This window comes from Lactuca serriola, chromosome 3 (assembly GCF_051521515.1).
Source record: "Lactuca serriola cultivar US96UC23 chromosome 3, Lser_US96UC23_V15, whole genome shotgun sequence".
In the NCBI taxonomy this organism is placed as follows: Eukaryota; Viridiplantae; Streptophyta; class Magnoliopsida; order Asterales; family Asteraceae; genus Lactuca; species Lactuca serriola.
In genome coordinates this window covers 150,952,573-150,968,799 of record NC_136410.1, presented here as the reverse complement: position 1 = coordinate 150,968,799, position 16,227 = coordinate 150,952,573, and the positions used below count along the sequence as shown (strand labels likewise).

General features: G+C 34.1%; 2 protein-coding genes across 4 annotated transcripts; one reads left to right on the top strand and one right to left on the bottom strand.

Moving 5' to 3' along the window:
• Positions 1 to 6,655: 6,655 nt before the first annotated feature.
• LOC145093273 (uncharacterized) lies at positions 6,656 to 8,094 on the top strand. The gene is made up of 2 exons (XM_079031362.1): positions 6,656 to 6,800; positions 7,180 to 8,094. The coding sequence occupies exon 2, from the start codon at positions 7,217 to 7,219 to the stop codon at positions 7,889 to 7,891; it is 675 nt and encodes a 224-aa protein (XP_078887488.1). The 5' UTR covers positions 6,656 to 6,800; positions 7,180 to 7,216; the 3' UTR covers positions 7,892 to 8,094.
• Positions 8,095 to 9,030: 936 nt separating this feature from the next.
• LOC145093272 (protein DA1-related 1-like) lies at positions 9,031 to 14,799 on the bottom strand. 3 transcript variants are annotated; one of them, XM_079031360.1, is made up of 12 exons: positions 14,569 to 14,799; positions 14,205 to 14,332; positions 13,712 to 13,854; positions 13,319 to 13,634; positions 13,094 to 13,214; positions 12,132 to 12,252; positions 11,942 to 12,025; positions 11,313 to 11,645; positions 10,626 to 10,688; positions 10,424 to 10,539; positions 9,486 to 9,544; positions 9,031 to 9,388 (listed from the first exon to the last, which is right to left on the bottom strand). In XM_079031360.1, the coding sequence occupies exons 3-12, from the start codon at positions 13,826 to 13,828 to the stop codon at positions 9,051 to 9,053; spliced, it is 1,668 nt and encodes a 555-aa protein (XP_078887486.1). In that variant the 5' UTR covers positions 13,829 to 13,854; positions 14,205 to 14,332; positions 14,569 to 14,799; the 3' UTR covers positions 9,031 to 9,050. The 3 variants fall into 3 exon arrangements, with proteins under 3 accessions (XP_078887486.1, XP_078887484.1, XP_078887485.1); XM_079031358.1 differs by having other exon boundaries at positions 13,094 to 13,241; positions 14,569 to 14,791; XM_079031359.1 differs by lacking the exons at positions 14,205 to 14,332; positions 14,569 to 14,799 and adding an exon at positions 13,939 to 14,164 and having other exon boundaries at positions 13,094 to 13,241.
• Between the last annotated feature and the right edge of the window lie 1,428 nt (positions 14,800 to 16,227).

Sequence of the window (16,227 nt, the reverse complement as noted above, 5' to 3'; positions counted from 1 at the left end):
TTTTGTTGACTCGACCCATTCATCCTGCTTCCAGCTCCGCATTTTGCTTCCTTTTAATCCCGAGCAAGTCTTTGCTGCTACAAAATAAAATTTAAACATTATAAGCACCTTTTTTTCCTAAATTAGGAACAAATGTAGCTAAAAATACTAAAATAATGCACAAAATGCATGAATAAATATAGCAATACCAAGACACATTAAAATTATATGCTCGAATAGAGGCATTGAATATTTCAACCAAGAGTTTGACACTTTCTGTGAATAGAATGAAATAAAAAATGAATGAAATTCACCCTATTCTCCCCAACTTAATGGTTTGGATGAAAGAAAGAATCCAAACCTTTGTGAGATGGTCAAATGCATGTTGAACCAATCGGATCTACCAAATAATATGTGGGGGAAGCACTATTGACGGCTTGTTATGTCTATACTATGATCACTAGTTGTGTGATTCCTACAAGTCATTATGAGTTATGGAAAGGTACAAAACGTAACCTAGACTATTTGAGAGTTTGGGGTGTGTTACCTACTATAGACACCCGATCCTAAGAGATCCAAATTGGGAGCTCGGGCTATGAAGAGTGTGTTCATTGGATATGCTCAGAACAACAATGCTTATTGATTATTGGATAATGAATCTGGTGTTGTTATAGAATCCAGAGATGTGGAATTTTTCAAAGACAAGTTTTCAAGAGATTTTGAAAACTCAAATATAATAATATCCCCATAGTACTTCTAGAGAAAATGTTCGACCTTCTCAAGTTATAGAAGAACTAAGGAGAAGTACAAGGGTTAAAAAAGAGAAAATTCTAGGATATGATTTTTTCTCTTACTTGGTTGAAGTTACTCAAACGAAAGTGATGAGAGTGGTCATTTTGCCATCAATTTAAATGATGGTCCTAAGACCTTCACTGAAGTTATGTCATCTATAGATGCTCCTATGCGGAAGGAAGTTATAAATGACAAAATAGATTCAATTATGTGTAAGGAAACTTGGGAATTGGCTAATCTACCCTAAGGGAAGAGACCTATAGGATCTAAATGGATATTAAAGAAAAAATATCATTCATATGGATCCATATATGCCTCTAAATAAATATTAGTTGCTAAAGGGTACAACCAACAAGAAGGGATCGATTATTTCAAAACATATGCAACAGTTTTTATGATTAGTTTGATCATAACTCTCATAGAAATATCAACTTTGAAAGATTTACTTGGAGCAACCTGAAGGTTTCGTGATACCTGGACAAGAAAATAAAATGTTTAGACTTATTAATTCCTTATATGGTTTGAAGCAAGCTCCCAAATGTATGGCATGATAGATTCTACACCACTGTGACTACTTTTGGATTCCAACACAATGGTGCTGAAAAATGTATTTATTCCAAATGCACATCTGAATACACAGTCATTTTGTCTTTATGTCGATGATATGTTGATCATTGGTACTCGCCTAGAAGGTATTTTTGGGACGAATAAATGCATATCCTTGAACTCAATATGGAAGATCTTAGAGAATTTGATACAATTCTTGGTATCAAGGTGAAAAGGAAAGACACTCAGATTTCTCTAAGTCAGTCTCATTATTTAGAGAAAATTTTGGCTATGTTTCAACATATGAAATTAAGGAATTCAATACTCCTTTTGATTCAAGGGTAAAACTAAATGTGGATTCTAGTCGAGCAGTCGCTCAGTTAGAATATGCAAGTGCAATTGGGAGCATGATGTATGCAACACATTACACTCGACCTGACATTACATTCGCTTTAAGCAAACTGATTAAGTATATTGTCAATCCAAGGACATAACACTGGAAGGTAGTGAGTAGAGTACTAAGATACCTATAGAGGACAAGTACCTTTGATTTTATGTATTCGTCATCTAAAATAATACTAGAAGGGTATTCCAATGCTAGCTGGATAGATCACACCAGTGATTCAAAATTCACAAGTGGTTAGATTTATGATGTAAAACCTGGATTTGAGGTATGATTTTTATATTTCAATTGTGACAATTCTAATGGCCACAACGTGGTGAAGAGATCGATACAAGATGACATTTTGCTAGGATTGTGTATTTCATTTAAGTGGATGCTACAACATGGTCATTCAATTACCATGGCGCGGTGACTCATTTTTGGAAAACCCTAAGTTTCAGACCTTAGGCCATATTTAAAGGAAGTGATGGCTAGGGTTTCACCCACCCTTAGCCTCCCTCGCCTCCAAAACACCTTTGATAAACCCTAGCCCCCTTTTTGAAGTTCTTGGTTCATTTTTGGTAGTTTTCTGATCTTGAAAGGAAGAAGAAAGAGCTTTTGTGCATAGATCATGAAGCAACTTGTCTCTACTCCTTGTGTGCAATTTCTAGACCCTATGTAAGTCATCAAGTCCCCACCTTTTTTGTTCTCTCATCATAGATCTAGGTTTTATATCATATTTTGGTTCATCTTAGAGTTTGGGTTAGTTAGATGAGATAAAGTTTGCAACATTATGGCTCACCTTAGTCCCTTCATCACTATATATTATGGATCTAGAAGTTGAATGGGGTTTGAAAGCCATGCATGGGTTTTAGGTCCTTTTCTCATCATTTTGACCTAGTTGAGTGAAGGAAATGCATTAGTCATGCATGTCCATAAAGTTTGGACTATTATGGATCGTTAGGGTCCTAAGAAACTTTTTGGAAAGTATAAGCAATGAGCCTTACAGATTAAGGAATCAATCCATTATGTTGTCATAATGCAGCAACCACGACGTAGTGAGATGGGTGCCATGACATGGCGAAGGAGAATGTCACAACTGTTTTTTCTGGACTCTTCCATGACATGGTGGCATGCCTGCCACGATGTGGTATCAGATTTTAATTGTGTCCAAGTTGAGTGGCCATGACATGGAGGTTGTTGACCGTTGACTTTTTGTCAAATTATTAGTTCTATAAGGATGACTAAGGGTTTACCTTGTATGATTCATTAGGAGGTGTGTAGCACCTACTTTCCATATGTGTGAGATTGTTAGCTGTTGGCTGCGATTTTGAGGCGAGTCTTCTCATTATACTATGTAGGATGCTAGTTTGTCTTTGTGACTCTTTCATGTATATTGGGTGGGGCCCGTTATATAACGGGCGGGAGCAGGTACAAGTGTAACAACGTAAATTTTCAAAACAATTTTTCATTTTTAAAAACATTCATTCACTCATAAAATAATGTCAAAACACATTGTATCAAATGTTATCATCACAAAACATCTCCCCAGAATCTCAAACATAAACTCCAATGCATGTGTGTACGAATCATGTCGGCGCCTTCCCGCGCTCATCACTAGTACCTGAAACACATAACACAACAACTGTAAGCATAAATGCTTAATGAGTTCCCAAAATACCGCATACAACACATACGCCACTCGAGGCTATAATACGACCCTACGGTCGATGTGTCTCAATGGGACCCTCCAGTCCCGTAGCTCGTTGGACCCTTTGGTCTGGTCATAGCTCGTTGGACCCTCCGGTCCGGTCTATAACATCATACAACATACATATATCACATAGCACATAAACTCAAACGTAACACATTAGACCCTCTGGTCAACAAATAATACCACTCTAGGTAACGTATAGTGAGAAGACTCACCTCGATGTCTCGGTAAGTATCTGACTCAGTAGAAATGTTATCTAGCCTCCGCCTAATCACATAAAGTAAATACTCTCATAAATACAACTGTACTCAACCTTAAAAGTCAACAAGGTCAACAGTCCAACTTTGACCCGACTCGTCTAGTGCACTAGGGAGACTCGGCGAGTCTACACGTGTCCACTGACTCTCTTAGTCCCTCTCTTGGCACGTCGAGTACTTCCCCGGACTCGACGAGTTCCACCTGGCATGAATCGCGGGGCCACCCCAACTCAACTCGCCGAGTCTCAAGAACAACTCGGCGAGTTCCAACTTGAACTCAGACTCCCCTGACTCTCCCTGACTCACCAAGTTATTCCCCAACTCGGCAAGTCCACTCACTGAGTGATTAACGGGCAACCTTCATACTACTCACCAAGTCTGTTCTTCGGACTCGGCGAGTTCATGCCATGCACAAACTCTATACAACTCCTGAGGTCAGAACTGTTCTATACAGTCATAGATCTGGCCTCCCCAAGCATGATAACCACGTAAATCTCAGACCTTGGCACTCATATAACATCTAAATGGTCCAAAATGGTGATTTAGCCCCAAAAATGACATCCCAAGCTCATGGCTCCCAAAATAACTCATAAAGCTCCAAGGGTTAAGGCCTATGGACCTCTTTGGGTCCAGATCCAGAACACAAACTCGAGAAGGGACCAAATGCTCTACTTAATCAACCTCTAAAAGGGTTAAAAAACCCTAACCCCAAGAATCAACACCAAAACTGAAGAAGGTCCGAGAATAATACCTCAATACAATCTCTATGAGCTCAAAACCACCAAAATCGCACCTCCTTCAGTCCCCTCTTGCCTTGGTCACTTCCTTCTTGCAAAAACACCCACAAAAGGATCAAGAATGGCCTCTTCTTCCTCACAAACGCTCTAGATCTCTTAGGGTTTCTCTCTGGGGGTTGGTGGCAGCAAATGACGGCCCTAAGGGCCTTTAAATAGATCTCAAACCCTGGAAATTAGGGTTTCATTAAACAGCGTGGACTCGCCAAGTCCACTCATGAACTCGCCGAGTCCAGCTGTGAACTCGCATACGAATCCGCGACCATACTCGGCGAGTTTAGACGCCAACTCGCCGAGTCTCCCCACAATACCCAAAAATAAAAGAACAAAATATAATACCTGGGAATCTAGATGTTACAATAAGGGCGGGTCCTGATGTTATGTATAGTATGTGGTATTTTAGGGGACTCCCTAAGCTTTGTGTTTACGATTTTATGTTTAAAATGTTTCATGTACTTCTGGTTCCAAGAGAAAGGGCCTTGCTTGATCGTACTGCAGCACCCAGAGATTTATTTCACAATATCTATTTGATTTACTTTGATGTTTGAAAATACTTTATACATTGGATGGTTTTAAACATTTGGTGGTCTAAAAATGAAAAAAATTTACTTAGTATTTTTGGGACGTTACATATACTCTAGCTTGTGGTGCTATTTCTTGGGAGATTAAGAAAAAGAGACATACATAACTCATTCAACGATGAAAGCAGAGGTAATTGCCTTAGCAGAAATAGACAAGAGGCAAAGTGGATTCAAGATCTACTCATGGATATCCGTCTGTGGGATATTCCAATGCCAGCTATACCCATGTACTGTGACATTGAGGCCACATTGTCTAAACTATACAATGTTGTATATAATGGGAAGTCGAGACATGTAGGTATGAAACACAATTTTATGAGACAACTAATTGAGAGTGGTACCATTAAAGTTGTCTATGTCAAGACAAGTAGGAACTTTGCAAATCCACTTACCAAACATCTGATGATAGATTTGGTTACATCTACCATGAGAGTCATGGGTCTAAAACCCCAATAGAATCACTTAGTGATAGAAACCTAACTTGACATTAGTATTCCTAATTCTCAAGTTTAAAGGGTAACAATGAAGTCATAAACATTAGAAGGTACTATCATTAATGATAGATCCATTCCTAATTCAAAAGCACTCTCTCTCTCTCTCTCTCACTCTCTCTCTCCCCCTTAGTGATTTATTCTTGGTTTCTAAGTATTCACTTTGCGTTTATCGTTTTCCATAGCTGTTGGAAAACCAATAAGTCTGTATTAAATCTTGGAGTTTTACTTTGTTGCTTACAACTGATAGAAGCAAACTGGGTATTCCAGGTTTTAGTACCAGATTCGAAAGAGGGAGCCGGAACTGGGTATTTCAGGTTTTGGAATAGGATGTTAAATAGAGAACTAGAACGGAGTAATACACAATTCAGGTTCTAATTTTCAATTTCTGGTCCTAACTTACCCATTTTATCCTGTCCGATGCCCGGAAAGGATTACTATATACCGGTCCGGTTCTCGGGTCTTATAATCCGTCAAATCCGGTTCCCGAATTTTCCGTGTCCGTGTTCGAGTCCGGGTCCAACGTTTCGGGTTTGGACCCACTTTCATCCCCAGTATCTATGACCAACGTCAATTTATGCCATTATCGCACATATCCGTCAAGTAACAATTATAGTTTCTAAAACTTTAAGGGGTTGAATTTAAGGTTTTTTTGTTTGAAAGTGTGTGATGGATTTTTTTTGCGGCTGATAATGAGTAATCAAGTATTGTTTACAGACTTTAATTGAAATATTTCAGTATCCTAGTATCCTCAAACTGATGTAATATGATCTAAAAGAGAAAAAGACAAAAATACCCTTGCATGCCTCGCACGTAGGGGATTTTAAAAGGTTAGATTAGATAGAAGGTTAACGCAGTGGCTAAATGTGTAACAAAAACGTATGTCGAATATAGCCCCTACCAAAAGAAAAAATATAAGTACCAAACGGACATGTTATCCAAAACCAGAAGGACCAATCGTGTAATTTACTTTATTTTTTTTCTCGGTTGTAATCTTGTATTTTGTTCTCTTACACAGTAGTTAAAAATTACAATACATAAATTGCGGATCCGTATACATTAGAATCTCGGGTCGAGTCGGAGCCATCTCGAATCAATCACCCCTTCCGTCTTCCGATTCTCTTGACTTTGTTTTTCAATCAAATCCCAATTTCCGTGTTATTGTGTCGACTCTCTCTCTCTCTCTCTCTCTCTCTCTCTCTCTCTCTCTCTCTCTCTCAACAATCACAAACCCTAATTTCGATCCATTCCCCCATCTACAGAGGTAATTGATTACTTGTTTCCCTTCATCTGTCTCCCTTTGATGTGCTCTCTTATATAATTCTGCTCTCTATAACAATTAATGTTAAATTTTGTGTAGTCCTTGATGATCTATGCCTAAATTAGTCGACTTGTTATTCATTTCGTAAACATATCAGATTCAATTTACTCAGTTGTCAATATTAGTTCAGTTTTACCTTCTCCCTATGTTGAATTGTGATTTGCTTTTTTCATTCCGGAATCAATATATTGCTTCTTCTTAATTATCTAGAGTAGATTCCAAATCAATCAAACACGTTAAGCTGTGTAGAATCTCTATAATTTAATAATTTCATACAGTTCATCAAATTTGTAAATACTAACACGAAAAGTAAAATTCCCAGGGGGTACTTTAGTCAATGTGCACACACAGTTTCAAAAATGTCGAGTAATATCAGCGAATCAACAAGGAAGCCACAAGAAACTCCATCATCAAACACAACCACAAACGATGCTGGTGATTTCGAATGCAATATTTGCTTCGAATTAGCTGAAGATCCAATCGTCACTTTATGTGGTCATCTCTTTTGTTGGCCATGTCTATACAAATGGCTTCACATTCACTCACGTTCACAAGAATGTCCAGTATGCAAAGCCCTAATTCAACAAGACAAATTAGTCCCTTTATACGGAAGAGGAAAAACCCAAACCGACCCTCGGTCAAAACCCTTGCCCGAATTCGAAATCCCACATAGACCATCCGGGCAGCGACCTGAAACTGCCCCACCTGCCCAAGATAATGCTACAAACTTTCCGAATTTCGGATTTGGAGGATTTGTTCCAATGGCTTCTGCAAGATTTGGGAATTTTGCTATGTCTTCAGGAATCGGAGGTTTGTTTCCTTCTTTACTTGATATGCAAGTTCATGGGTTTCAGAATCCTTTACAATATGGGCCTATTAGACATGGATATGGGCCGAGGTTTTCGAGTGGGTTTCATGGTGGACATCATGTTCATGAGATTTTTCATTCGAGGAGAGGGAATCAAGAGTATAATCTTTTGAAGACGTTGCTTTTGATGATTGGGATCTTTATTGTTCTTGTGATGATCTTGTAAAGTCATGGATTTGATCTTGAAGTTAGAGAAGGTTGTTAGTGTTGTGTTCATATAATAATAATTAATAACTTTGTAATTGCGCTATATAATATGATTCTATATCGTGTAAAAGATATAGAATGGTTATATGTTCTTTTCGTTTATGAATTATGAATTGTGTAGTTGAACGTTAAAGATTCTATATAAAATGCAATTACAATTTCTATCGGGTTTAATTTTCTTATCTTTGTCTATCACTTGTATCCTCCTAATATGTGAAAAAGACGTGAATGCCCTTCTCATTATCAAAATCTGATAACAAGTTAAAAATTCGCTTTTGATATGTGCAAAAAACGTAAATGTCTTTCCTTGTCATAACAATAGCCTTACTTTTTTCCGATTCAAAAATTTGCTCTCGATATGTGTAAAATACGTGAATGCCTTTCTTTGTCTTCAGATTAACCTTAATTTTCTTTTTCACTCAAAAAAGATCGGACAACTCGCTTTTAACATGTGCAAAAGATGTGAATGTTCATCCTTGTCGGCAATATAGTCTTAATTTTTTTATTTTTCACTCAAAAAGATTGGACAACTCGTTATAATATGTGCAAAAAACGTGAATGCTCTTGTCATGAATATAGACTTAATTTTTTTTTTTACTCAAAAAGATCGGATAACACGCTCTCAATATGTACAAAAGACGTAAATACCCTCCTCGTCATAAAAATAGCCCTAATTTTTTGTCGTAGATCAGACAACAACTCGCTCTCAAAATATACAAAAGACGAGAATGCCCTTATCATCAAAATAGCCTTAATATTTTTCCTACTCAAAAGTTGGGAAATTGATTTGTTCTCCGTAAATGCAAAAAGACATGATTACTCTTCTCTTTCTTATCATCAAAATAGCCTTAAAAAGTTTATACAATAGTCTTGTCCTATAAACACAATAAAAAAATAAATAAAAACATATACATGCTTCTTCATTTATATTCTTTCTTTTTCCCTATACATATATATAAATGTTTGTAAACAATTCTATAATTCAACCATCTAATTAATCTTTTTATATATATATATATATATATATATATATATATATATATATATATATATATATATATATATATATATATATATATATATATATATATATATATATATATATATATTTGTTTAAACTAACAAGGAAATCTTCCAGTAAGTCGAATATGATCAAGAGTGCTTCTAAGCCCATATTTAAGCACGGATTTATTCCCTTCTCTAAACCCATCACCATAAGCTGCTGAGGTGTCCGTTTCAATTTGGTGTTTAAAAAACTCACCAAGTTGCTTCTCAAAATCAGACCTTTTTCCTTTTTTTGATGACGTGGCAACAGTTGCAGATGAAGAAGATGATGACGTGGAACTGGAAGCAATATTTGAGCTACCAGAACCAGCCATAATCTCTGAATCCAACCACATGTGAGCTAAAACTTGACAGATTCCTTCTTCAACATTAGGTGGAATGTTAGAGAACCCTGTTAAATTCCAATTTTACCCTCCATGAGAAAAAAAAACCCAAAATAAATCGATTTTTTCATTATCCTCGTAGAAAACATGAAAAAAAAAACGAACCTTTAAGCCGGAGCCATGCGTGCATCATTTCGTGAGCCAATATTGAACCGGTCAATAACCTGAATTTATGAAGTCTTTTTTTTGTTATAACTCATATAATAAAAAAACTAAATATTTACAACTTTCATCCCTGTAGTTTTTAAAAACTTACAGTTCTAGTACGGATGTTTGATTTGTTGCAAATACAATTCCTAAAACGTAGTCTTATTGCACCATAACATGTTTCGTCCAGCCTTTAAAATCCCCTTTTAATGACCAGGAAGTAATAATGCATTGAAACTACATTTAAGGGACCATTCTTGTAACAAGTCAAAATATCTGGACTGAATTCGTATCTTTTTAAAGATCGTAGGGACGAAAGTTGTAGTTTAGTCTATGATAAAAAAAAAGGAAAATCTTAATAAAGTCTCAATATTTTGGGTCAGTTTACGGTTTAATCGTAACATTTATTTTTTAAACAAAAAAATCCTGATTATCTAATTTTATATAATAATCTGTCATTTTTTGTTGAAAAAAAATAAGAACTGTTTCGTTAATTTGGCCAAAATAAAAAAAAAAAATCATGATTTTTCTATTCAAAAAATATAAGTTGGGATTAAACCGTAAACCGGTCCAAAATATTGGGACTTTATCGGAAATTTCCCATAAAAAACTAACATAAATTAAATTGGTATCATTGAGTTCGTCCCAAGATTAAATAGTTTCCTCTTGCCATTTCACTCCAAATTTTCAATGGCTGTAACAATTTTGGTCCCTATAGTGACCAAAATTGCAAGAGAAAACTATTAAAAGTACAATTTTTGAACAAACTCCGGGACAAAGTAGTTATAGGCACCAAAATTTTAACAGAAAATTGTTTCGGACCAAACCTACAGTTTTTAAACAAAATCAAGGACCAAAAGTGTAATTTACAAAAAAAAGAATGAGGAATTAATTACCTAGGGAGACTGTATAAGATGAGAATGGCTGTGACTTCACATCGACGAATTAGCTTATAAGGTTCTGTAAACATGTCAATTAAACGCCCTGCTCCAACTCTTGGTCGTTTTGTTATCTGTATTTTTTATTAAATTAAATAAAAATAAAACAGAAAATGAAAAATAAATAAATAATAAAAATAGTTAGTGTTGATGTTCATACAGTGCTGATAGTTTGTTCCTCTGATAGACAAAGTCCTCTAGTTTCGGGCATGTGGTGATGACCCTGCCATCAAATAAGGATTAAATATATAAAATATTAAAAATGACATTGAAAACGAAAATTAAACACGATGTATTATTTTTGTTCTACACTATAGATGAATGTATTATAATTAATGAATTTTTTATTTACAACTATAAAAATTAAACATAAAAAAAAATATTAAGACCAAATAGTTTTATAGAAACGTTTTTGAAATTAAATTGTAACTCTTAAAAAAAATCATTTGAAGTTACATAAATAATTAAAATTATATCGCAGTTTTTCGTTTGAAAAAAAAAATGAAAACTAATAAAATGGGATGGATTTGTTTTGTTGGATTTGCACAAAATGATGGTAGGAATGAGATAGATAGTGGGTGTAATAAAGAAGGTAATGGAATGAGTCGTTACATTCCATGATTATGGGAATGAAATGAATTTTCATATGAATTGTCCATTTTGTTTCATCGACGAAACAAATTGTTTTTTCATTTCATTCCCATCTCGATTCCATTAATTCCTTCTCAATTCCAACGGAATCACCAATTCCATTCCTTCTCAATTCCAACGGAATCACCAATTCCATTCCTTCTCAATTTCGTTATACCAAACAAGACCTAAAAAACTACATACGGAATTTACTCACATTTTTTTCGCCTTCCATGGCTTCATTTAGAGCTTGTCTTTCAACCAACAACAATGGAACTTGTTGCTCAATTTTCATGTTCAATCCTTCATAAAAATCTTGGATTTCAAGATAAAGTGGTTGGCATTCATGAGTATCCATTATAGCGGAATCAAGGCACTCCAAGCATAGCTTTCGACCATCATCTAATAACAAATATTTCGTGTCTCTTGTCTCCATTCTTTCACAACTACAACATCGAGGAGTCCTATCATGCTCATGTGATGGACAATACTTTTGTGCCCAAAAAGGATGCGCCCTATATTCAATCAATCCATTTCCATTCGTTGGAATCTACACAAATAGTTGAAATTTGTAAGTTTATCTGATGTAATAGAATGACTAAAGAACGAAATTGAAAAGGTTATGAAATGAGTCATTATATTATTGATCATGTTTTATTGGTTTGTAGTAACGAAATGAATTTATGTATGAATTTCTATATTAATTAATACAATGTACAATTATAAATTTGTTATATATTATTTTATTATAGGTATCCGAATTTTATTTAGTCACAAAAAACAAACAAAATTAAAGATGGAAAAGGGGTCTAATTGAATAAAAGAAAGATCTTGAAACAAACTTACAAAGTTTTTGCACACGTCACATCTTGGGTGATGGTGTTCTTTATAGCATGATCGGTGAAATGGCCGGTTTTCAGACATGGAGAACTGTATAAAAACATTTCAATTTAACTTATAATGTCAAATTAATCATGGATTTTTATTTTTTATTTTTATATTATTTTTTATTTAGGGTATAAAGTTAGACTCTAACCTCGTAATCAGATATTGGTAGATTGCAAGCATGACAACGGAAACATTCGGGATGCCAAACTCCTCCCATGCAACTTAGAAATCTCCCATGGCCGATTTCTACGTTGCAACCGGCACATATCCTGTAATTTAGGGGTATGAAATGAAATTCAATAATGAAAAGTAAATGCAATATTTTCATTTTTTTTATTTATATCTAGACACAATTTGTTTAATATATATATATATATATATATATATATATATATATATATATATATATATATATATATATATATATATATATATATATATATATATATATAATTTTTTTTATTATTTCAACGAGGTCCGTTCCATTGTGTTTTGTTAACAAATGGATATAACTTCATTTTGCCAAACATGTTTATTGGATTTCATCATTCCTAAAAAGGTACAAAAGGTATACGTAGGAATTAAATTCTATTTTTTTTTTTAATTAAAAGGCCAAATATCCTTATTATGTACATTGAAATAAATAAAACAGAATCATCTAATATAAATTAATCGGTTCCAAAAAATCTATATAAATTAATAAAAAATTAAAAATATATAAAAAAAAAAAAAGTAAAATCCATATCATTTCATTTATAATTTTATATCGTTTGCCAAATCTGGACGAGAAAAATTATGATTTCTAATTTCTTTATACCCGAATTTCTTTGACATATATATTTGATTCATTTCAAAAAAAAAAAAAATTACGAAACAAATGCTTGCAAATCGAATTCTTTCCAAAATCACATTATGATAGATGAAATCCATCACACGTGGAGTTTAAAGGATTCCAATGGAATTGAATTGTTCCTGGAATGGAATTACAATTCCGATTCCGTTGCAATCTGTAAGATTCTCAACCAAACATGCACTTATTCTTTTGTTTGCTAATTGGAGTGACACGAACATAACAATTATGATTAATAACACGATGAGTTCTCCATATACCTGTATCCACCGGAATAGGAGTATGACAAAGGCGGAATCACGTTTCCATAATCATTCTGAGGTGGTGAAATATCCACATTCAAACTTTCTTCAAGAGCCTTGGCAAGCTCTTCATCTTCCTCTATATGAGAATCATTATCATCATCATCTAACAAAATCAACATTGGAATCCATAAATACATTTTTCTTTCTTGAATTATTAAAATTAAAAACATTGCTACTCACCGATTACTTTTTTTCCTTTATCTTCTTCGGAATCGGAATCTGATTCCGATTCCGTTCCATCTTCTTCTAGACAAGAACCTGCTCGTTTTTCATCGTCTTCTTCACATGAAATTGATCCATGGTCATCACCATCACCATCACCATCCTCCTCCTCCTCCTCCTCCTCATCATCATCATCATCATCATCATCATCATCATCATCATGTTCATTGCTATCTTCTTCTTCAACAGAAATGGTGCTTCTTGCATCTTCTTCTAAAAGGGAAAGTGCAATTGCTCGATCAATTTCTTCACTATCAAAGTCGGATAATGTCTCCTACATCATCAAAATAACCAAATAATGAAAACTACACATAAAATCAAAGAAAACAGGGGAATGGAATCACTGATTACCAAGGTTGTTGAATTAGACTCCAATATTCCTTCTTCATCTCCATATCTTCCATGGTGTTTCCTTGAGATTTTATCACTCAAACCAAACCCCCTAAGAATCTTTGCCAAACAACCCATCACACAAAACTCGGGACTCTGTTTTTCTGCATTTCATAAAACTCAAAATTATACATAAACACACATTTAATAAAATACCCAATTACAAGAAATTAACAATTTTGAATTACCCGATTAGTAGAAGTTAATTGATCAGAAGGAAATTTTATTTCAATGAATAAGCTATATCAATAATTGCATGAACACCTCAATCACAGCAAAGCAATGGCGTAAATATTCAATTGAAGCAAAAGAAAATTGTAATTAATAATCCATATTTGATTTAAACTTCCACCAACAAAAAATTTAAATAAAAAAAAATAAGCATCTTCCAGATAGACTTTGTCTGTTTTCCGACATCAAATTCATAATCAATAAAAATAATTGAAAATCTCACCTTCAAAAACTCTGATGAAACCATGGATGATCAAACGAACCCAATTCCATTATAAACATAATCACGAAAAAAGCTTAAACATCAATATCATAATCCAAATTCCCACATTCCATTTATACCCATAACACCTGATGAAAACAACATCAGAGATGATTAAAATCAGGAATTTGCAGGTGAAGAAGAAAGAGAAAGATCAGAGTAAAGAAGACGACAATGATTGGAACTACTTAAAGCCTACGCTAAGCAAAAGGGAACAGAGTAGAATCATGAAAACAGTTTGAAAAATTCAAACTTTTAATCATAAATAAATCATCATAATTCGAAAGAGTAGAATCAAAATCGGCAAATGGGGGTTGAAATTTACCAGTTTGTGTCAGTTCTTGATGTGGGACCTTTTTGCCCCCAAATATGTCTATGATTAGGCCATTACAGGTCAAAATTTTGATTGGAATTGCCTACTATTTTTCATCCATTGATGACAGAGGGGAAGAAGATAAAATATGGGGTTTGTCTATTCTTTGACTAATTTTTGGGAGATATAAGCATAATTTTGTGATTAATTATTGTTAATAAGTATTGGATTTATTGATAAAGATATATAAGAAAATTATAAAAGGAATGAGCTTTTTTTGTGGTGGGTTAGTGGGTCGGTGAGTATGATCCCTTTTAGATGGGAGAGGCTACTGAAAAAGTCACTTGCACGCATGCATTTCACCTTTTGTTGCACTAATGTTTTTCTCATATATATATATATATATATATATATATATATATATATATATATATATATATATATATATATATATATATTAAATTGTAAAAGATAGTATTAATTGAAAAAATTGCCTTTGTGTCAATGTTTTAAAACCCGGGTCGACCCGGTCGGTTCAACCGGTTGGACCGTAACCCAGGGTAGAAGGCGGGTCAATTGAAACCGGTTTTTTGTAAAAATGAGAACCGGATCGAACCGGCCGGGTTTCCCCTAAACCGCAGTTCAACCGCTTATGTTGAACCGGTTAAACCGGGTTGATCCGTTTCAATAGAGTTTCGACCGCTTTGTGGACATCAAATTATTAATTTTATATGTTTATGCATTATGCATGAAAGTAAAAATATATAGAAATAGAAAAAGACCATAAACCGGGTTGACCCGGCGGTTCAACCGGTTGACCCGTGAACCGGTCATCACACCGGGTCAACTAAAAACCCGGGTTTTAAAACATTGCTTTGTGTTTGAGGTTAATTATGCCTTGGTGATTAACTATATATATATATATATATATATATATATATATATATATATATATATATATATATATATATATATATATATATATATATATATATATATATATATATATAATTCGGACCATTTTGAATATATTTTTTTTACACATTCGATTTTTGCATTATATCGTCATTTGTTTTCTTTTGGTTAAAACGTCTCACGTGTCTGGCATTCAGGGGTAATTTTGTCTTTCTACTTTTAAAAGTCCGCACACCTTTGGTCATATTACTGTTGCATTGTCATCTTTTTTATCTTTTTGTTTCACATTCGTTTCGTCATCCTTGTCTTTTTCTAGTAAATTATGCGAATGTCCCTATAGTTTAGGTAATCTGCACTTGATTCCTATTTTATTTTATTGTTTAACATATAACAATCTAAAAATAGTATTTTACCCTTGTTTTTTTTTTTTAAATCTTTTTTGTTATTTTCATTTATGTTCTTAACTTATTGATATTTAAAAAACAGTAATAATATATATGGGCCCACGTCCCCACCCAACCCCCTCCTTCTCGGTACTTAACTTCTAGAGAAGAGTTGCCCCGCTTGTCTTCTCCTGCAAAACTACCGTCAAACCACCACATCCTTCATATGAAGTAAATCAAAACTAAATCACAGTAAAATAATAATAGAAACCATATATGAAGCAAATCACTACCGTATTTGAAGTAAATTTGAAGGAAATCAAACTGAAAAACGGTAAAAGAAAATCGGAACAAGATAAAATTGAAAATTTAA